The 24,235-nt window shown below is 42.7% G+C and overlaps 1 protein-coding gene across 1 annotated transcript in view; it reads left to right on the top strand.

Moving 5' to 3' along the window:
• Window positions 1–24,235, top strand: part of LOC119649905 (peptide-N(4)-(N-acetyl-beta-glucosaminyl)asparagine amidase) — a 151,777-nt gene that overhangs the window by 75,216 nt on the left and 52,326 nt on the right. Inside the window, 5 exon segments of the mRNA XM_038052302.1 lie at window positions 2,040–2,191; window positions 2,248–2,293; window positions 2,295–2,333; window positions 2,396–2,495; window positions 2,679–2,822. Coding sequence (XP_037908230.1) covers window positions 2,040–2,191; window positions 2,248–2,293; window positions 2,295–2,333; window positions 2,396–2,495; window positions 2,679–2,822 — 481 coding nt within the window.

Here is a 24,235-nt window from a genome sequence, read left to right as displayed (position 1 = left end):
CCGACTTGTATAATATCTAGTACTAATGATTTGGCGATGATGAAGAATGTTGTACTCACATTAATAATCCGTAGATAATCCTATGCAGCTGCATTCTCCTATCGTTGTCCCAGTTATGTCCGTAATTCAATGTAGCTCCATAGAGTCCTGCTTGACTGATGCTGAAGAGCTCTGCGTTGAAGTCAGATGATTATTTTTAAGGTTTTGTGTGTAAAACAAAACCTTATTAAAATCGGTTCAATGTCTGTCTGTCTGCCACAGGCACTTTTCTCAGAAACGGCTACACTGATTGACACCAATTTGGTAAGAAGGTGGGAACTGTGGACCCCCAGACATGCAGTGAATAATATCCCCCTACGTTGAGATTTAGGGGGGGTCCCCATACATGTAAAAGAGGGGTGTAAAATTTTTTTTCACCAAATATAGTCATGTGGGGTATCAAATGAAAGGTCTCGATTAGTACCGGTAGCCGGTCTTAGTTTTGAAATTTGTTAAAAAGGCGGGGAGTGGGAGGGGTGCAAAGTGATGATTTCTTTAACGGAGCCATTCTCAGAAACTACCCAACCGAAAAATCTGAAAAAAAAAATCATGAAGCTGCCTCTATACGGTACCCAGGCCTCAAAATACTCTCCATATCGATACGTGTTCAAATTAAGTTAATAATTGTATATTACCGTATTTTTGGGGAAATTGAGTAAAACCCCCCTTAAGTTTATGTCAGAGTTATGAAAGTTAGTAGTAGTATAAAACATAATATGAAGCATATTATCTCCAAGTTTGATCCAAATCATGCTATTAGTAACAAAGTTACAGTAGCTCAAAGTTGTCTTTACCGTGTAAATTTACAACCCGAAGTACTAAATCTGATATGCTAAATGCATATTCTTAACGGGCTACGTACAAATGGGATAGTTCTACACTCAAATATACTCACAGAAGAAACGAACAAAACCTTTCATACCTGAAGCGCCCAACTTCCGGTTTTCCGACTTGTTTAAATATGGCGATGTATATATTCCTATTTATATTTCCCTCCACAAATACTAAATTACTGACCTCATTTGCTCCGCAACAGTTTCCACCATGTGGCCGGTAAAAAACAATGCTTGTTTGTTTCGGATGAGCATAATATTTATGTCTCTAATATGTATGTATATCTTGGAGTTTAAAAAATAAAAAAAAAACATTTTGAATTTTTAGCAATATACGAGTAGAAAAAAGAAGAAGAAGGTTTACTCATATAAGGTAAATGCAAAGTCTTTATACCAGAAGCGCCAAGCTTCCGATATTCCAGTTTGTTTTCCTATTCGTCGCCGGTCGAGGACCTCCAATTGAAAAATTCGATTGAATTAATTGTGATTCAAATATAAATCAAGTATATATAACTACATTATTGAATTGATCTCCTAGGACGAAATGAGGTAAATTAAGTAAAACATATAGATCCTTATTGCTTAGTTATGCCCAAAAAACTTAATTGTTTTATTGTCACATGAAGATAAAGGAAGTGATTATAACAGCAGTATTACGCTGTTGCAGCTATGGTTACATGGTTGTCATTAGACAATTATGATTAGTTCAGTACATGATACGATTGCACGATTATGTAATTAAGGGTGCTCGATTACGATTACAGTCATATAATATTAATATTCAAATTGTCACCACGTAATCATTGATAACAAAACATTGATTTACCAAACTCTAAATTATTTGTGCATTGATGTTTGGAATCTTTACTTTTGATAGTGTTGTGCCCAGATTTTTTATATCCCCAGACGTCAGAGTTCTTTTTTCGAGGTATTATACAATAGTTACTCTTCTCGGTTTTTCATCATATGAAATGATCTTTCTGACGAGTTAGAAAAAAACTAATAACTCAAATAAAAATCCTCAGCAGTTCTTGCTTCGAGATGGAATTCTTGAAAAATATCAGCAGTTATCCGTAAAAGTATATCATTCGGAAATTCGCCTTTATAAATTGCATTACATAACATTTCTACTACATTCCTTCTTAATTTTTTTTAACCTAATTTCAGACATTAGCTTGCCGTCGAAGTTGTTCTGAAGCCAAACTACTTGAAACTATTATGCAGTTACGTAAGAAGAGGCAGTCCAATTTATCAGACACGCGAAAGAAATACTTAAATAAACGAAATTTAATGGAAACTGTACAATTAATGATGGAAAGGTAACCAAACTTATGTAAAAAATATAACGGCAGTTAACAATCAAACTACTTTATAGAAAACCGACGGAAGACGAAAAACGTGGACGTTCTTCGGGGGAGCTATGATTGGATACAGGATAGAGGTGAAGCAGAGGTTGAAAATGTATCTATCTCGATGAGCATATGTAATATAGATATATGTCAATTTTTTTGTTTACTTTGTAGCTATATATCTTCACTTTAAGTGAAAAAGAAATTACCGAAAAGCAATTTAACATACGCTATTGTTGTGCGACCGATATGTACGAACGTTATATTAAACAAGGTAGGTGAAATCTAACAGCCATTATATTTTTCAGATATTCACTATCAAAATCCCTGCAATAATAATAATTGTGTATGTGAGAGGTGAGGGAGAGATAAAGACTCTGAATTCTCAGGCCGTAATGGTCCATTGTACTCGACTCCCCTTCTAATGAAATATTCCAAATTGGTTTATGTATTACAGACTTTCCGCAAGTGGATGTGGTGCTACTCGCTGCGGCTAGAGCACTCACCACCAGTAATTGGATGAAAATATATCGTGGATTCCGCTTCCTTCCTTCTTACTACTCTTGCAGCCTCGCAGTTCTTCAGCAGGATAAATTTTGCAGTATGTTTGTTTAGTTATAACAAGAAAAGTTGGTATGTCTATCAGCATTAAGGCTCTGCCTATGGGAAGCTTGTTTCCGGCTTTTGATGGCGGCATTAGCCAATGCTACTGATACTCCAATTGCTAGTTCCGATCCCGGCGTAGGGGAAATTGAACATTTTTTTGGCAAGGCATCCTACATTTCATTTCTTTCTTAACTACAATGACCAGGTACGGTAGAACTGTACTGAATCTATAAATAACATGCAATCGGTTTCTATATTCCTAAACGATTTTTGAGGTGATGAAAAGACTGGTCGACCCTGCCAGGGCAGCTGAATATCACTGCAGATTGCGATGTGCCTGTCTTTTACCCGCTCGTCAGTCATCGATAATCGCCAGCCTGTAACACCATAGGATATTGTCCCAAGGGAAAAGTCCACTTCTCGTTTTTATTCGAGAGGTAGACTGCTCTTCTTGAACCCTGTTGCATAGGCCTAATAACAGCAACATATAGCTACATTACTACATGAGGTCTAAGTCCCCATGCCAAGGCAAGTTCCGCCTGCGCAGCCCATAAGCTTTAAGAGCTCGTTTCATTTTTACCTCTACATATTTGTTCCAAAGAATCTTCTTGTCTCGAATAACTTCCAGATATTTCACTTCTTTTCGAGAGTTGAAGGATTGTACCCCCCCATCCCTAGAAGGCAAAGACCATTCAGTTTCTTCCCTTTTGTAAATAATATCATTGTAGTTGCATTTGTATTTACTGAAAACCCGCACTTGAAGCACCAAGGGTCTACCAAATCAACGGTGCGTTGTGTATTTCTGCACACCGCTCCGAGATCTTGTCGAACAGTTAGAACGCCCACATCATCCGCATAAGGTTTGGCAGAATTTTCCTTTCACAAAGTAATATATACAGCTCCTTGCGGTAGCCTTTCATTACTTCTATTGTCAGGTCAGGATCAACGGTTAAAGTTTCCCCGACAACATCATGTTCTCTGGTGAAAGTTTTTGGAGAGGCGTACAGTCAAAGAGCCTTTCAATGTCTCAGGGTTGCGTCCCCTATTTTGAAACCCAAAAATGATTAGCAAACGCACATGACTTTCCACGCTGGAGGGCAAGTTGGTTTTCATTTCAGTGGGTACCACCATAGCGTCATACCAGGTGCTTTGATGTGTTAAAAAGACAAGTCAACTGCTTGTTCATTGGAAACCACTGTCCTCAGTTTGTCAGTTCACCCTGCAACATTTTCATGTTGAAAGGTTTGCAAAAACCGCCAACTTTCTCCCTCTCACTTTTGTTACCTGTTCTCCCGGTTTGGGTATTTACAAAGGAGTCCAAAGGACTAAAGAAATCAACAACAGGAACTCAACTCTCGAGTTCGTGAAAACTCCACCGGGTTATCTAAGAGAGTCTTAGCCCACATACTTCAAATCTCTTTTTCGCCTTCTGATAAATAATAATAAGTCTTTATTACTTAAACTGAAATCATTAATATTAGTATGATCCTTTCGCTGAGAAATTATTGGTACCAAGTCATGGGTAAATTTCAGACAAAAAATATTGAAAATTCTCTCAGTCATGGGTAAATTTCAGACAAAAAATATTGAAAATTCTCGCGAAGTAACCAATAACTAGAACATACGGAAATTATAATGTTACTAGCAATATTAGCAGCTACAAAAATTGTTGAATTTGTCTATCTTCTATATAAAAATCATAGAAAGGGACTTAAAAAAAGATACTTCAGTACTCCACTTAATTTAAACGTTTAAAAAATTAGACCAATCTTTTGCTTTTTCTAACGGACAGAGAAACATATATATTATAAAATCAACATAAAAGTAAAAATCGTCCTTATAGCAGTAAAACGATAAATGAAAAACGGGAACAGGCTGGACAGATATTGAACGAAATAAAATTAATTATTAATTAATCTTAAAGAATTATCTTATTATCTCTGAAATACTTTCCCTACTAAACAAACAGTAGCAAAATATCATGGCTTTCGACATTAAAGCAGCCACAGCACTTGTCAAATATGTTGACGGAAACCCGGAGGAAATAGAATCCTTCATTGATTCAGTGTCGTTATTAAACGAACTCCCGCCAATAGAACACAAGGATGTTCTACTCAAATTTGTGAAAACCCAAATAACTGGCAAAGCCAAATTCGCAGTATCCGAGGATTTCACATAATAAATAAATTAATTGACAAACTTAGTGCAAAGTTCTCTCAAGGGTTGAAAACAAGGACAAAATAAACAAAATTAACAGATTTCACAAGCAAATTAGAGGACTTGTCAAGACAATTGACAAGAGGAGCAGAACATGTTTGTAATAGCGAAACTTCTTTTAATTTTCGTGCTAGCAATCTCATCAATCTCTCCAATACAATTTCATTAGATAAACCCATACCCAAATGTGTATTTCACTATAATATAAATAGATGAGATGGCAATTGGAATAATAACTACAAGCATCCAAACCGTCGCAATAATAAAAACTCAAATAATATACGAAATGCGTCACAGTCCCAATATAACCAAAACACTAACAGAAATCAAAATTACTACCGCGGCCAAAATAATAATAGATGGGATTCGAATAACAAGAGTAACCGACAAAATGTAAATTTTTTTGCCTCGGTAGAATCCCAACTCTTTCATTCAATACTAGAAACCAACAAAAATCGGTTGGGGGAACACCAATAAGAGCTAAATTCCACAGAATAAACCCCACTCTTGCAAATATCGTAAGAGCATTTGTTGACATGTGCAACGTAACATTTACCTTCATAATAGACACAGGGGATGACATCTTGATATTTAAATGAGAAAAATAGACAACAATCAAGTGTATTATCCAGGCAATATGTGCACAATTCAAGGCATTACTAGAGTACAGAAAAAATCATTTTCCACTAGACGCAAATATGATTCTAGGTTTGATCCTGAATAAATATAGGGCAATAATTGAATATGATACTTGGATTCTTAACATCAATCATATTCTTCATGAGATCCCAATTCTAGACGGTCCTATACGGACCACAATCTTAATCTAACTCAGATGCGAAGTAATACGCAAATTAAATATTCAAATCTCAAACGACATAGTTATATCCGGATAAGAAATACGTTCGGAATATTCTTAGGAGGATAGTTATCGTTCCGATGCTTGTAGTTCTTCTAAATAAAAATAAAACTAGGTAGCTTTTTCCTACTACAATATATTTTAATAGTTAGTAGGTAGTTAGCAGGATCAATCATTTCTCCGATTAGTTAAAATTCTAGATGCCACATCCAAACCAGTAACAGTAAAAAATCTTTCAAATTATTCGGTATACAATAATACCAATAAATTACACAACTCGAAGAGAACAGAGCAACTTATAAACAAATTAAATTGTCGTAAGTTTGCAGACATTTTCACTATAGAAAATCAGCCTTCAACCACCAACAACTTGAAGCTTACAAAGCAGAAATTAATCGGGGAGTCACACAAATGTTGAATGACGGGATAATTGAGCACTCATTATCTCACTTCAATTCACCAACACTTCTAATTCCGAAAAAGTCATCAACAAAAGATAAACAAGTCGGGAAACCGGAAACTGGACACTACCGGTGTAATAGGTTTTGTGTTTCCCTATGTGAGGAACGACGAGTGCATGACAATTTCACGTGTACATAATTAAATATTCGACTGTGCGCTATCTTTTAAAGATCCATTTACACAAAAAAAAAATTAATCTGTAAAGCAACGTAATGATAATATTATATTCAATCTTATAAGCTTCGTATGTCCGGATAGCTGAGTGGTTAGAGCACAAGGCTGTCGTACGAACGGCCGCGGTTCAAATCTCACTGGAAGCAAAATCACCATTTAAAAAATCCAGCTTCAGTATTTCAACGCTTACGAGCCAAAAACTTAAAATTAAATCCTGACAAATGTAAATTCTTCTAATTAGAAATAACATAACTCGGACATTAGATAGGAATACAACCTGATCCTCCAAAATATGAGATCATAAAACAGTATCTAATGCTCAAAACCCAAGACGACGTCACACGATTCGTCGCATTTTGTAACTATTATAGACATTTTGTCCCAAATTTCGCTGCCATAGCCCTTATATACCTTTAAAATAGTTGTTACCTAAAAATATCAAGTTCAAATGGTCATCGTTGTACACCTCAGCGTTCGAAACTTTGAAATCAGCATCAGCAGCAAATAATAGATGGAATTGAATTGCCAATAGCCTTTGCTACAAGAACAAATCTGCCATTTATCCTCACCTGAGTTGCAAACGCAGAGCTGCATGTGACCAGGCGCGTGTCATGGGTTGCGGATAATGACATGACCCACCGGATCAGCTACGAATATCGTAAGTTAATCTTGTAAATAAGTAGCCGCGGACAAGCAGAACGTTTCCCTTGGTGTTCATCCTCCCTTACAGATTCTTCCCGTTCAGGGGGAGTAAACCTCATTAACAAATCCGTAATCCGGGGTGAAGGGATCGACGCGCCTATCTGATGAATTGCAGTGACGTTACACTGTATTTCAGCGGCTCCCCTCCAAATACCTTACCTACCTTTGGAGGTAACCATGGAACATTGCAACATTGGGACTCTGTTGCAGAGTTGACTGCCTCCCCAACACTCGTGAGAACAAAATTGCGGAAAATATTTCAAATTCTTTTAATGGGACCCCTGGGACACGAAGACAGTACTCAACGCGGTTAAGGGTCGTTCAACAACACCAGTGCGGCTCTTCGCCCTTGGATTTTTTGGCGGTTATGCCGTCAACCACCAGGGACGAGAGACCTAGGCGTCGTATGGTTTGGACGAACCAACTTAACAAATTTATCATCCGCGCCTATTACCCTGTCACGGATTTGGAACGGAATCCATCAGGGTACAGACTTCGACTCCATGACGCGTTCATAACCCGATTTCCGGAGCTAAGTCATGTTCCGGAACAGAACGTCGTCAACCAGTACCGGGTGATAGTGAGTAACAATCGAGTTGCCTTACCAACTAGGCAACAAATCTTCCAAGAGGTTTCACTTGAGCTCGGGCTGGAGTCATCAAATTACCGGACTAGTCAAAGGAGTAACACAAGTACTCCACCTGTAAGGCACTCCATGAATCCAGTAGTCAGGAGAAGCTTAGTAACTGGGGATGTCGACCCAATTTATAATGAGGGTTTGACCGCATTCACAGAGTATGCTGAGATTCTCCAGACGCTAGGCCAAAGATCCCAAAATCGAAGTTTATTTCGGCAGCTACTAACATCATTGCTGCCGTTGACAGAATTTTGGCTGATCGTTTGGCTAGCGAGATTACTGCTACAGAGGTTCACAGCCTGATCTACGTTGCAGCTGCCACGGTTATCCGTCTCCATAATCAACATCTTAGAGCAAATAACAGAGGTATGCGCAGAAGGACTTTACCGTCTCCAATGATATGCCAACCGAAGAAATCCTCGAGGTGCTGAGCAGAAACTTGCGGTATGCTCCATCGCATCCGTAGGTATCAGAAAAGCTTTCAGCGAAGGATAGACAACACCTTGTTCTTCCAGAACCAGCGGGGATTCTACAAAAATCTCACCAATTCAGATAGGGAAAGTAACCTCGATCTGGATCAGGCAGAAGACTTCGTGGAGAACGTGTTTGGAGCGAATCCAGCCGTTGCAATTTAGAAGCAGCGTGGCTCCCACACCTTATGCGTTCATGCGAGGCCCTCCCCGAAATGACCATGTCTGACGTAACTGAAGTCGACGTTGAAGCAGCCCTTAACAAGGCAGGTAACTGGAAAGGGCCAGGAGTTAACAAGATTCACAACTTCTGGCTGAAGCGGTTCAGAGCACTCACAGGATATTGGTAAATCAATTTAATCAGATGATTGCCGATCCTGATTTAGTTCCACCATTTTTCACCAAGGGATAACTTTCCTCATCCCCAAGGAACAGGGTGCTTCTTGCCTTTCAAAATGTCGACCAGATGGTTGTTGATACAAGGTCTTCTCTTCAGTTCTGTGCGCGAACATCTCAAAACATTTTCATGTTCATAAATTGATAGCTGAGTAGCAAAAAGGATGCGCAAAAGGCTCCCGAAACTGCAAATAACAGCTTATAATCGATACGGTAGCTGTAAAGCAGGATGTCCATCAGAAACGAAATATCTCGACAGCCTACATCGATTATACATCAGCCTTTGACTCCATATCACATTGGTGGTTACTACAAGTGTTACGCTTGTATAAAATCAACCCGAATGTTGTTCTTCTTCTGAGAACAGTAATGAAGAATTGGAGCACTATGTTATCGGTATCCTCACAAACATCGGGAGAGATACCAATCAGGCGTGGAATTTTCCAAGGCGACTCTCTAAGCCCACTGTGGTTTTGTTTGGCTTTGAATCCGCTATCCCATCTTTTGCATGAAAGCAAATACGGGTTCCAAGTCAAGCATGGCATATTGTCGAAATGTACATTAAGCCATTTAATGTACAAGACGAGAATCAACTTCGCTCCTTGTTGGACGTCACCATCCAGTTCAGCAGGGATATCGGCATGCAGTTAATAATAATAATAATAATAATCGTTGGCGCAACAATCCATATTGGATCAGGGCCTTGAAGTGTGTTAGAGCACTTCATTCAAGACCGTAACGGTACACTAGGAGGCAATGTGGTCAGCATTGCGCTCGCCCGAGATTATTACCCTGATTTGACTCAGGTACTTATTCACAGCTGAGTCGACTGGTATCCGACGTCAAATCACGATGCAAATTCCACTGCCACCAGTGAGATTTGAACCGCGACCTTCCGTATGACAGCCTAGTGCTCTAACCACTGAGCTATCCGGTCACAGTTAGGTTTGGAGAAATATCTCATAAAAACAATTGTTCAGGGAAAACATACCGACAACGAAGGATACAGCCAAAATAACATCCGAATTGAGGGTATGGATTCGGACGACGTCTACAAATACCTCGGCATACTGCAAGCAACAACACCTGCTGTGGCAATTATGAAATCTAAGTTGCTGGGGGAATTTGAACGACGTCTGGATCTTGTCCTTAAAACTGAGCTGTACGGGAAAAATAAAATCATGGCAATCAACACCTTCGCCATTCCCGTCCTTCTATATACTTTCGGTGTGATACAGTAGAGTAACACAGATTTAGAATCTGTCAATAGGCGGGTAAGGATAGTTCTTGCAAACAACAACATGCACAATAGAGCTGCCGAAAAATTGAGGATACTATCCCACGTCATCAGGGAGGAAGGGGGGTACTTGATTTAAAAACGTTGTACTAAAATCAAGTGCATTCTCTTCGTGAGTTTTCTATGAGAAACAATCCTCTAGCCAAATACATCAGGCTACCGTCATGGCAGATAATAAATTATCTCCTTTGAACTTGAGAAGCAGAGAATGGGATCCCATGTCGAATGTTACTTCAGTCCAACAGAAGATCGACATGTGGAAAGAGAAACCCATTCACGGAGGTCATATAAAAAATTTGTTGTTGTCAGGCATTGACATCGAAGCCCCCAGCAAATAGTTGACAAATGGTGTACTTTTCTATGAGACCGACGCATTCCTAACTTCAATTCAGGATGCTTCGAGTACACCACCATAACTCCGTCTGCAAGATTCTCCATGAAAACCTTGCGTTGAAGTATAACTTAGTGGCAACCTACCATCCTTACTATAAGTATACTCCGCAGAGAATTTTGGAAAATGATCGGGTTCAACTACTGTGGGGTCACACTATTACCACCGACCACAGTGTTAATCATAACAGACCCGATCTAGTTCTGCTTCTGAAGGAAGAACGAGCGTGCTTTATAATCGATGTAGCCGTACCGTTGGACCGGAACACTGTTGAAAAACAGCACGAAAAAATCCGGAACTACGGCTCCTTGGCAGACGATATGAAGCAGACTTGGAGACTACAAAAGATCGAAGTAGTCCCAGTAGTAATTTCAGCGACGGGATTAGTCCCACGGAACTTACATAAAGCGCTGAAAACGCTCGATCTTAGGGCTGGACTATAGATGGAGATGCAAAAAGCGGTCATCCTTGCAACCTGTGCTATAGTCTGAAGAGTCCTGTCCGGTAACAATCTGACCTAGTGGGGTTCAGTCTTGATCCGCACTGTCTTCGATATAAGATCCATGTCTCTGTAGTGTAGAACCTCCGCGTCATTGGCTGAAGTGTTTGCGACAATCGAGATGTATTATAGTAATACATTTTCGCATGGTCGCACACACTTTGCGTTAAAATGCATCATCGCTGTGATGTGGGCCTTTGGATGTTGCCTTCAGCCCATCCTTAGGTTGGTCGCCCCTCGGTCCGGTTGGGCGGGAAGAGGGTCCGTGGGCTTTTTTAACTATATATATATAAGATGTAAAGGAACCATCTGCCAGGTGCTTTATCGAGAACAGAAACTCGACATATCAAATTTCAAAAATATAAAAACATCTTTCAAGTGCAAACTCAAGCAATGACAAGTTATAAATAAATTAAAACTCATTGACACTACTTCAATAAATACAATACTGATAGAAACATGCAGCCTGATCAAATTTTCGAATACTATCACTTAGTGAAGTGACAACATTTACACAGAATTGAAATTTAATATTGGCCAGCATAAAAATAAGATGTAACACATAAAAATAAAGCGGTATATAAATATAATAAATAATCAACTATTGACCAGCATTAGTGCCGGAACTCAGAGAGTTGGAAATTAGATATAAAAAAATTTGCTTCAGACCAAGACTCCGAAACTATCGGCCCAAAGTGAATTATTCACTATAATAGTAAATACAACCGCATTTAAAACGCGACACAAACCTCTAATTAGAATAACGGACAAATTGAAAATAATAGAAATATTGCATAACAATCACTCTACTACAACAGCAGGACCCATTGGACAAAGTAGAATGTATAAAAAATTTCGTGAAATATACAAGTGGAAAACGTGAGGAAAACAATAGCTAATCATATTCAAAACTGTAAAATAAGTATCAAAAAGAAAATGGAGACCACAATAACACCAACTAAGTATTCGATTCAATAGACAGTTGGACCATTTACCAAAACCAACCAAAGTAACAAATACGCTGTAACTATGCAATGCGACCTTGGTAAATATGTAATAATAATACCTATCCCCAACAAAGATGCGAACACTGTTGCAATAGCAATAGTCCATAGGTTCATATTAAATTACGGACCTATGAACAAAATAAAAACAGATCTTGGTACTGAATATAAAAACCAAGTACACACTGAGATGTGTAAATTGGATACAAATAGAACAAATATTGTTTTAGAACGGAACTACAAATGTCAAACGGATTTCTACGTAGTTTTGCTAACGAAAACAAAGATGATTTGCATGATTGCGTGCCATATACACCTCTTCATCGAATTAGGACCACTAACGTTTTTCCAAAATTCAGTTTTCTTTCTTTCAATTTTTTTTTTTAAAGTGAGATGTAGAATAAAAAATACTTTCTTTGCACTCTCTATTATTTTATTAACTCTTCTTCTTTTTCTCCAGCGTTTGTCCCGTTCACAAGCGGGGTCAGCTCGTCGTGATCGGTTGCGCTTTTGGCTCTATCGAATGCCTGAGGCTTTTAAATCCTCATCCAGCGTATCAAGGCACTGTTATTTAGGCCTGCCTTTTTATCGTTTACCATCGACTTCGATGTTCAGACCAATCTTGGCAAATGAATTCTCGTTACCGCGAATTGGTGACCATACCATCAGAGACGTCTCTCTCGCAACTTTTCCTCGATCGGTGTAACCCCATAACTATCGCGCATATCCTCATTTTCGGATGTGATCAAAAACGTGTCACGGCACTAGTCCAACGTAGCATCTTCGTCTCCATTACCGCAAGACGCCGTCATTGTCTTTTATAGTTGGCCAACACTCAGAACCATAGAGAGCGACAGGACGGACACATTGCGATAAATTTTAGATTTGAGACGTTCGTTGATACGTCGATCACAACGAACACCAGTTGTGGAGCGCCACTTCATCCACGTTAATACATGAAGCAATTTCAAGGAGGAGTGGTGAGAGGGTACTTCCTTGATGAACACCAACAGAGACACGAAGCGTTTTGATACACCCGCCATATTTCGAACTTTACTTTTCGGATTGTAGTAGAGCAATTGAACCCAACGCACGAGTTCTTCTGGCACTAAGTGTTGTCGTAAAGCATACCAGATGAGTTCGTGTGGCACACGGTGAAACGCTTTCTCTAGGTCCAGAAATGCAATGTAAAAAGGGCGATGCTTCTCACTGTGTTTCTCCATGAGTAACCTGCATCGTGTACATAGTTCCGCAGTTTTTTGACAAATCTGGCTTGATTCACGGTTATTTCAACAATTTCTCGAATACGGTTGTGGAGAATGCGTTCAAAATCTTCATGGTATCGGAAAGTAATCGGTTCGGAAGGTTCCATATTAAAACAGTGGTACTTTCTTGCCAGTCAGATGGTGTTCTTCCTTCCTGAATAACCCGATTAAAGAATTCACTGAGCCACAGTGTTGGGTCCCAGCTCTTCGCTTTCCAGAGCTCAGATGCGATGTCATCAGGTCCTGTGGCTTTCCCCGATTTCATTTGTTTTATTGCCTCCTCGACTTCAGTTGCACTGACAGTTGAGTCCTTGAGGGTTTAACATGAGCACCTGTCTGGACGACTTAATCTCACGGTCTTCTTAAGACATGGATTGATGCTGGACCACAATCAGAGCCCCGCTGAGACAAGCAACAACGGTACCAGTCTATACCAAGTGCATGGCTTAGCATTCATACTGGTGGATGCAAGACATACCTAAATCTTTACCGAACTAAGGAGTACGGCACCCGTGTTGACTTAGGTATTTTGATACCGATTCTTATGATTCTTTTGATTAAAAAGGCCCTACGTTCAATGAAAAAAGAAAGGTTTTTATTTAGCACTAATTGTAACCAAAGCGTTTAAAAAAGAAAAGAATTGTACGCAGCCAAGGTTGGAGACAGAAGAGGACCGGCTTATTTCCATGCGGTCGTTTCTGTCCCAACCAACGGCACTTTCTCCCCGCCAATCCTCCACTCCCGTGGTTTGGTGCTCAGAGGTGGCGGTGAGGAAGATGGGGCGGCAACCCTGTCGGCCAAACCAAAACCAAGTAGTCGAGGAGAACCTCCATAGTGGTGGCACCGGGAGACGCTGCAATTACTTTGGTTTGCCGGCCGTGATTCAGTAGGCGAATGCTCCAAAGACCTAATTAGGGCGGTCAGACCCGAGTCTGCACGGGGACTCATCTGAAGTGGCAAATTGGTCACGAAACCTTACCAGGGGTATACTGGTACCATGGGAACCGGGAAAGCCCCTGGACTCACATACTTCGGGTGAACTCCTGTTGTATGTGAGGACAGCTCGGTTATTTGCGGTTGGCCCCCTAGTGGGAGTTTCATGGTGGTTGTGGGGGAGGCGGGAAGAGACCCTTCGGGCCTCGACGTGGTGTTGCGTATCAACACGGGTGCCGTACTCCATAGGTCGGTAGAGATTTAGGTAATTCTTGCATCCACCAGTATGAATGCTAAGCCATGCACTTGGTATAGACTGGTACCGTTGTGACTTGTCTCAGCGGGGCTCTGATTGTGGTCACAAAATCAATCCGTGTCTGAAGAGGACCCGTAGGATTAAGTCTCACGACAGGTGCTTACGTAAAACCACTATGGGCTTCACTCCCGTGGGTGAGTTCTAAAAGGTGGAGAGTTCCGCGCCATCTACTTGTATGCATTCGCAACATTCGAAATAAGTTTTCGAATGCTGCGAATCCTGCCGCGCCACATCACTCCGCTCCCAGATGAAACTAGGGGGTTTGGGCGACCGATCCCGGAACTTCGTTCACCGTCAATCCACAAAGCGGACACGACGCTGCTTCGGGACGCAACACGGGTTTCAGCCTGGACAGAGATCTCGAGCTGGAAGAAATGGTCTCCCCGCTCGAGAACGCGGTACGGGCCCTCATATGGAGGCTGCAGCGGCTTCCAGATGGCATCCGTCCCGACCAGACGTGCGTGCACGTGTCCAGTTCCTTGGGCGAACAGGCAGGTGTGGACGAGTATCGGGTGGCGCTTTAATGCGTCGGAGATTGTCCCTCAGCAGTCGCACCAACCCCGACTCTGTGAGACCCGATCTCTTGTCGAAGACCGGATCGCTTGGGAGTCCTGGGTTCTCCCCGTATACCAGCTACGCGGGGCTGGCAGCAAATTCCTCTCAGCGGGTTGTACGTAGGCCGAGTAGGACGAGAGGCAAGACTTGAGTCCAGGACGGATCGTCGCGTGCCATAATGGCGGCTTTCAGCGTCCGGTGCCAACGTTCTAGCATCCCATTGGATTGCGGGTGGTATACAGTAGTCCGCTGGCGTTTAAATCCCAGGAGTTTGCCTAACTCCGAGAAAAGGATAGATTCAAATTGCATTCCCTGGTCAGTGATGATCACTGCAGGGACGCCAAAGCGAGGTATCCACTCTGGACCGAGAGATTCGGCACAAAATTGCGCCGTAATGTCTTTCAGAGGTATTGCCTCAGGCCACCGGGTGAACCTGTCGATGATTGTGAGGCAATACATGTAACCGTGCGAGTCTCACAAAGGCCCTATTATGTCGAGGTGTATCGTGTGGAAACGCTTGGTAGTGCGGGGAAATGAGCCCACATCTTTCCTTACATGCCTGGAGACTTTACACTTCTGGCATGCGATGCACTCTCTGGCCCAGGAATTGATATCCTTGTTCATGGAGGGCCAGAAGTATTTCTCGGTGACTAACCGATTTGTTGTCCTGATGCCTGGATGCGCTAAGTCGTGAACTGCGTGGAACACTTCCTTGTGAAAGGTGGCCGGAATGTATGGCCGAGGTCCCTTTTCCGAGTCTTCGCAGCAGAGCGAGAGGTTTGAGCCAAAGATGGGCAACTCTCGAAATTTGTATTTGGGTTGGATTTGAAGCTCTGAAGTGCTGCGTCATCCTCCTGCGCCTTGGCAATAGCCGAGAAATCGAGTGAGGCGGGGATGTTAACCTCGGAGACACGAGACAAAGCGTCAGCAACTATGTTGTCCTTGCCGGACACGTGCTGGATGTCTGACGTAAACGTATAAAGCTCAGGTGTCGAAGCTGACGAGGGGACGCTTTGTCGGGCTTCTGTTTCAAAGCATACGTGAGAGGTTTATGGTCCGTGAACACTGTGAACGGCCTGCCTTCTAGGGAGAAACGGAAGTATTTGATGCTCAAGTACGCGGCGAGCAGTTCGCGATCGTAGGTACTGTAGTTCCGTTGAGCGGGATTCAACTGTTTCGAGAAGAAGCTCAACGGCTGCCAAACTTGATCCACCTTTTGGTGAAGGGCAGCACCTACTGCGATATCAGAGACATCAACAAAAACGGCTAGGGGTGCATCTTGCAGAGGAAATGCCAAGAGTGTAGCATCAGCCAGTTGCTGTCGGGATTTATCGAACACGCGGATAGCCTCTTCAGACCACACAATCTCTCGTGTGTCTTTTGTTTTGGGGCCAGACAAGTACGCGTTCAAAACGGACTGGTGTTGGGCGGCCTTGGGCAGGAAACAACGGTAGAAGTTTAGCATGTCCAAGAACCTCCTCAACTCCGTCACTGTCTTCGGACGCGGGAAGCTTGTAATTGCTTGCACCTTGTCTGGGTCAGGCTGTATTCCTTCAGGGGAAATGGAGTGGCCGAGGAATCTCACCTGTTTTTGAAGGAACTTGCATTTCTCAACGTTTAGGACTAAACCGGCCTCAAGAAGACGTTGAAAAATGCACTCGAGATGGGCTAAGCGCTCAGACTCAGTGGAAGAAGCGACCAAAACAGCATTCAAATACACGAAACAGAAATCGAGGCTTCGCAGGACTGAGTGAATGAACCTTTGAAAGGTTTGCGCCGCATTGCACAATCCGAAAGTCATTCGGGTGAACTCGAAGAGTCCAAAGGGTGTGCATATTGCCGTCTTTGGAATGTCTTCAGGAGCTTTTAGTGATAAGCCTTGGTTAAGTCCAAGGTCGAAAAGATGCGGCAATTCGCGAGGTGATACGCAAAGTCGTGGATGAGTGGAATTGGATATCGGTCAGGAACAGTCTGTGCATTTAGCCTTCTGTAATCCCCACAGGGGCGCCATTCGCCATTTGGCTTAGGGACCATATGCAATGGGGAAGACCAACAGCTGTTTGAGGGCCTGCAGATACCTTGTTGAACAAGTTGTTCAAATTCTTTCCGCGCAATAGCCAGTTTCTGGGGTAGTAGAGGACGCACCTTCGAGAAGATCGGGGAACCAGTAGTATTAATGTGGTGCTGCACATTGTGCTTCACTGGATTTGAGAGACTACACCCGGTAGAAATCTGGCTGAACTTTTGGAGAAGTGTCCGAACACGAGAGTCGGTGATGTCTTCCAAAAGAACGGAAAGGTTATTATCAGTATGAGATACCACTTGGCCCGACGAATTAAGGTTGGTCGTGGGGTCTATAAGGGACTTATTTTGCAAGTCCACCAGCAACCCATGGTGACACAAGAAGTCTGCGCCTAATATGGGGAAGCTGACATCCGCCAGGATGAAATGTCCTACGCAAACCATGACTCACGTCCACTTGCCTATACCCGTATGTGCTGATGCGGGAGGAATTTGCTGCCGCCAGTTTGAGCGGCTGTGGATAAAGTCGCTTATGCCGAGGTACGGGAAGAACCGAAACCTCCGCACCAGTGTCGACGAGGTAGTTGCGCCTGCTGAGGGGGTCGAAAATAGTTAGGCGACGTGGCGCTGTGCTCTGGGTGGCCGTCGCGAAGACCCCCCGCGGACCTAGTTTTTTGCGGTAGGCGCGAATTTACAAGGTAGCGTACATCTTGTCGCTTTATCTCCGAAGTTACGATGGTACCAGCAAATACCTTTGTCCGCAGGCTGTCTTGACGACCTGCTACCCGAACGCCCTTTTCGTGTGGTAGACCGTGACCGAGCTCGCGATGTGGCACTCGAACGCTGAGCGTCCAACGTCGCCCGCATCTCTGCCACGCTGGCTGTTAAAGCGGCTATCTCGCGCCTTAAGTCGCTCACCTTATCCGACGGTGGATGAACGGCCGCTATGGTTGGGCGTACGTACACCTCCTGCACCTGGACGGCCGTCGCTGCCAGTTCCTCCAAGGAACCGGAGACGCAAGCTAGGATCGCCTGGGTGCCCTCCGGGAGCCTTGCCGACAGGCGCCTGATCAATTCGCTCTTGAGCTGCGAGTATGATGCCGACTTCACTACGTCGGACATCAGAAGAATCGACTCTTCATCCAGGCCGATCACCGCATAGTTGAAGCGGGTCGCGTCCGATGTGATTCCGGACATTTGGAACTGCGCTTCCAAATGTATGAACCACAGCTCCGGGTTCCGTCGCCAAACCGGAGGAACGCGTACGGCGAGGGCGGTCACTTGCGGGTCCGATGGGCCTGCCGCGTCTTTGTTGTTGAACGACATCTTGAGTAACAAAAAGTAGGAGTTTGCAATGAAAACGCGATGAGTTTGTAATGAAAACGCGGTGAATTTGCTCCGACACGGCAGGCCGCACCCACAAATTACCGCACGAATAGAGTAGATAACAACAACCCGAAGCGGACGCTCTCAAGCAGACCGAAATTAAGGAGGAACTCGCCAAGAGAATGGAGAACCCGCGGTGGTTATAAATGCTTCGACGCCGTCTCTTGCAGCGATTATTACTTTAATTATTATTTTTTTTTTAAAAATTGAAAATATGAATATAATTTAATATTACTATTAACTAACTATTTTTTTAAAATTCTAAGTAGTTCTCTAATTAACTTTTTCAATAGTTCACAGCACAGTTGAAATAAAACTTGGAGCAATATAATTCGACAAACTCAGCACCCTAGGCACTTTTCGTTGTTTTGGACGTTGCAATGGTCCTTACAATTAAAGTTATAAAAAAAAAAACAATACTAAAAGTAATGAAATTTCACTAATTCACTAGTTCCCAAAGGCTGGTTCGAATGGAGACTGATGGTGTGTGGCAGTAAATTTGGCCGGTCGGTGCTGCTTTTGTTGACGTGCGGGGCTGCGGTTATGGCGTCGGGGCTGTAGCGGCGGCTTTTTCGGTGGAGGTGGAACCGATATTGGCGCAAACAAGAAACGATCAAAGCAATCGAAGAAGCCCGCCAAGAAGTCAAAGAAAAACGATGAGTCGGAAGATGAATACAGCAAGTAATGGTGTGCGGCGGCCCTTGCGGCAACTGCGGCGTTCTCGGGGTCACCGCTTTAGGTATTTTGATACCGATTCTTATGATTCTTTTGGTTAAAAACGCCCTGCGTTCAATGAAGAAAGAAAGGTTTTTATTTAGCACTAATTGTAACAAAGAGTTTAAAAAAAAAGAACTAGGTTTTATTTTGCACTAATTGTAACCGAAGCGTTTAAAAAAGAAAAGAACTGTACGCAGCCAAGGTTGGAGACAGAAGAGACCGGCTTATTTCCATGCGGTCTTTTCTGTCGCAATCAACGGCACTTTCTCACCGCTAATCCTCCACTCCCGTGGCGAGTTCTAAAAGGTGGAGAGTTCCGCGCCATCTACTTGTCTGCATTCGCAACATTCGAAATAAATTTCGAATGCTGCGAATCCTGCCGCGCCACATTGAAACACAACACCACTCCGATGCCCGAAGATCTCTTCTCGCTTGAGCATAACATTCGAAATAAATTTCGAATGCTGCGAATCCTGCCGCGCCACATTGAAACACAACACCACTCCGATGCCCGAAGATCTCTTCTCGCTTGAGCATAACCACAACCCGCATGAAATTTCCACTAGGGGGGCCAACCGCAAACAACCGCGCTGTACTCACATACAACAGGTGTTCACCCGAAGTATGAGAGTCCAGGGGCTATGCCGGTTCCCATGGTACCAGTATACCCCTGGTAAGGTTTCGTGACCAATTTGCCACTTCAGATGAGTCCCCGTGCAGACTCGAGTCTGATCGCCCTAATTAGGCCTTTGGAGCATTCGCCTACTGCATCACGGCCGGCAAGCCAAAGTGAGTACAGCGTCTCCCGGTGTCACCACTATGGAGGTTCTCCTCGGCCACTTAGTTTTGGTTTGGCGGACAGGGTTGCCGCCCCGTCTTCCTCACCGCCATCTCTGAGCACCAGTTGCGCTGACACTGGTCCAAATGTCGGCAATGATTGTGGAAGTGAATGATGAGCAAATTTTTCAGTTGAAATCTGCTCGAAGTATTCTCGCCATCTATCCGGTGCGGGTCGACGGTTAGTAAGCAAAATACCGTTCTTGTCATTAACACAACAGAAATGTTCGATATCCTGTGTGCGTTCATTACGGCTTTTAGTAAGTCGATGCAGATCTCTCTCGCCATCCCGAGTGTCCAGTTTATCGTAAAGATTTTTGTAATGGTTCGCTCGGGTGACAGCGATCGCTTTTTTTGCTTCCCGGTTGGCATTCTTATAAATTTGCCAATTGGCCAGCGTTTTATCGTCGAGAAATTTGTGGTAGAGGCGTTTCTTTTCACGGACCTTGCCGTACAGCTTACCCGGCTTGATGACCCCGAGAGTTGCAGAGACCGCTTGTGGATCGTGTCTTTCATTTGGTTCCATGATTCTTCCACATTCGTTATGGTCGGCAATCGTATGAGTGAGATCGTTTCTTCTTTCTTCTCACCAAATCGCCACCATTTAATGCGCCGCGGGCCAGTGCATTCCTCACGATGTTTTATCGGTGACTTAATTCGCAGGACGGCAATCAGCGGCCGATGTTGACGTGCGATGGTCTTATAGGGAACGACTGTACAATCAGTGACAGTGGTAAAATGTTGGCGTCTTATGAGAATATAATCCGTTTGCGTTTTACTGCTCCCACTATATAATGTAGGAAGGTGAGACGATCGTTTGATAAACCAAGTATTCATAAGTACAAGGGCATGGGTGTCGGCAAAATCGATTACACGCCCGCCACCCTCATTGCGCACACCCGAACCCCGTTCCCCCATGGTACTGCTTTTTCACCCAAATGACCATTAAGGTCGCCGGCAATGATAATATAGTCGTCAGCAGGCACGTGACAAGTCTTTTCATCGAGAAGTTGCCAGAAGACGTCTTTCTCGGCATCAGGTCAACTTATCTGTGGTGAGTAGGCGGTGAAGAGATCAATAGTGCGATCAACTGATATAATGGTTAGCTTCATCAACCGCTCATCAAATCGTTCGATTTCTTAATGGCATCACGGAAACCCTCTGGGATGGCAATGCCAACACCATATTCAGTGTGTGTGTTACCAAAATAGAGAATTTTATAGCCATTGTTACCGCGCTCGTGTTCAATGTCGCAGCTTTTGGCGCCTTTCCCGAAGGGCTTTTGCGAGTTCGTTTTGTTCGGACTAACTTGCTTACGTCCATGCGTCAGGAACCGTTGCCCATTTGCAAAACAAAACCTCATTAAAATCGGTCAATGTCTGTCTGTCTGTCTGTCCGTCTGTCCGTCTGTCGGTCCTTTTTTTTCGGCGTTGGAAGGTGGAAAGGTTCAAAACCTACTGCTGGCTCCTGCCACGCAGTTATGTGAGACTTCTACTCACTAAAACTACCTCCTTCTCATTCCACTCTCCCCACGGAACTCCTATCAAGTATTGCGTCGCGGGGCTGGATCAGCTTTTAACTGCGGCTCATTATGGTTCTCTCCCTTCCTTGTTTTCGTCGTAGTTCTTCCTGCCTAAGCTGTTGGTGAATAGCTTGCAGTTCCCTTAAAGCCTGGTTCCAGGCATCCGTTGACTCCAGCATAAACTCCACAATGTTTTCGGGTGTTAAACGCCTGTCTGCGACCGCTTCCATTCTTGTTCGGTGCGCGGTGACCCTGGGGCAATCAAATATGACATGCTCCGCATTCTCAGCCACGTTATCACATCTTGGGCAGCATGGTGATTCGTCGTGACCAAATCGATGTAAATAAACACGATTACCTCCATGTCCACTTAAGAATTGTGTTAACTCGTAGCTTAATTCCCCATGGTTTCGTTCAAACCATCTCAGAATATCCGGAATGATGCGGTATGTCCAACGACCAGTTTGGGACTCGTCCCATCGCTTTTGTTTGTTTTTTCGCCAACTTTGATTTTCACAGTTGTGTTCTTTCTTCTCTTGCTAATGAGAACTACTGCTGTTTTATGTTCCGCAAGTGAAAGGCCAGAATTTCTCAATCAGGAATTGATCTCCCATATCACTTCATTTGCATAGATCTCGATTTCGTCTTGGTGCTTTGCAACCACTGTTATTTCGATATCATCGGCGAAGCCAATAGTTGTCACGTTGTCCGGTAGGCGTAGCGCAACACTCCATCGTGCATAACTAACCACAGCAAGGGACGCAGGACAGAACCATGTGGCACTCCGCAAGTTGTCGGGAATATTTTTACCCCATCGTCCGAGTCGCAGTAAAGTCTTCTCGAAACTCGACCACAATGCGTACAATGTACTTCGGAGCCTGTATCTTGTCGAGTGCCTCGAGTGCCCTGCACTATTGAATGCATTTTTATGCCGAAAGTTATTACTGCACAGCATTTTCCTTCTTCTATTCCAGCATATTCATTCTTCTAGCTAGTCAGCCTGCTGATTGCGTCGACAGTTGATTTCGCCTTACGAAATCCGAATTGTTTGTCGGAAAGGCCTCCTTCCTTTTCCGCAACAGCGAGCAGTCTATTATATATTACTCGTTCAAATAATTTGCAGTGGTATTGACCAGACATATCGGCCTATATGAGGAGGGTTGACCCAATGGTTTACCTGCCTTCGCAATGAGTATTAGCTTTTGTATCTTTCATTACTCGAGGAATTCTCCTTCCCTAAGGCATGCCATGAAAACTTGTCGGTCTGTCCGTCTGTCTGTCTGTCTGTCACAAGCACTTCTCTCAGAAATGGCTCTACCGATTGACACGAAATTTGGTGAGAAGGTGGGAACTGTGGACCCCCAGATATGCAGTGAGTGATATTCTTCTAGGTTGAATTGAGGGGGGGGTCCCCATACATGTAAAATGGGGGTGTACAATTTTTTTTCACCGAATGTAGTCATATGTATCAAATGAAAGGTCTCGAATAGTACTTTTCGAAGCCGGTATTAGTTTTAAGATTCGTTAAAAAGGCGGGGAGTGGGAGGGGTGGAAAGTGATGATTTCTTTAACGGACTCATTCTCAGAAACTATCCAACCGAAAAATCTGAAAAAATCATAAAGCTGCTTCTATATGGTGCTCAGGCCTCAAAATACTCTCCATGTTCGATATCTATTCAAATTAAGTTAAGAATATTATATTACCATATTTTTGGGGAAATTGAATAAAAGCGCCCTTAAGTTTCTCCCAGAGTTATAAAAGTCAGTAGTTTTATAAAATATAATATGAAGCATATTATCCCTAAGTTTGATCAAAATCATACCATTACTAACAAAGTTACAATAGCTCAGTTCTACACTTAAATATATTGACAGAGAAGCAAACAAAACCTTTCATACCAGGAGCGCCCAGCTTCCGGTTTCCCGATTTGTTTCAGGACTAATGTGCTTACATTTTCCCGTCTTGAAATTTCATCGAATTACAGAAAAAAATTCACTTTTGCAAATTAAACACTTTTGTCTTTAAAACCACAACTTTTCTGTACCTACAAACAAGTTCACACAAGTCTTCAGTAAATTACCAATAATTACTCTCCTTTTTAATTAGTTTAAATATCTCTATGAGAATCTCAAACAGGTGAGATAATAAAACTGTTTCCCGGAGAAGGGTTAAAGGATGTGGGATTTTCCCGATAGGATTATATTTTTATTATCGTTATAGCGCAAAATTACCATGATTAAGAAAACCCGCATTTCTAGAATGACACAGACAAAATTGTCAGAGAATGGGAAAAGAAATTACTGGTCCTAATTCAATGAACAGGGACTGTACATACATTGCTACCATCGCCCAATTCTGTACATGGATATAGTAACTAGTATTTGGAAAAACAGTAAATATACCCTTAGAACGCTCCAAAATAAACTTCGCCCAATATTTAATTACGACTTATACAATATCGAAATAAGATATAAATTAGAAAATTCCATAAGCTAAACAAATGTTAGAAATATAATTGAAAATAGGATAGAGAGTCTTGTTATCCATCTAACTAGTTCCATTGTATGAAGTTCCTTATACTGTAATATTAGTTGATAATGTAAATTTCTTGTTAAAAACAAGGACAACAAAACAACGAAAATACATAAACACAGCTTAAGATAAATAAAATAATAAATGAAGTTTTGATGTAAATAGAACAACACATTGCTAGAAATACACTTTTATCTTATTATTATTACAATTC

The sequence above is a fragment of the Hermetia illucens genome, chromosome 1 (genome assembly GCF_905115235.1).
Source record: "Hermetia illucens chromosome 1, iHerIll2.2.curated.20191125, whole genome shotgun sequence".
Lineage (NCBI taxonomy): Eukaryota > Metazoa > Arthropoda > Insecta > Diptera > Stratiomyidae > Hermetia > Hermetia illucens.
The sequence above is the reverse complement of the archived record's forward strand: the minus strand, read 5'-3'. Positions and strand labels throughout refer to the sequence as shown.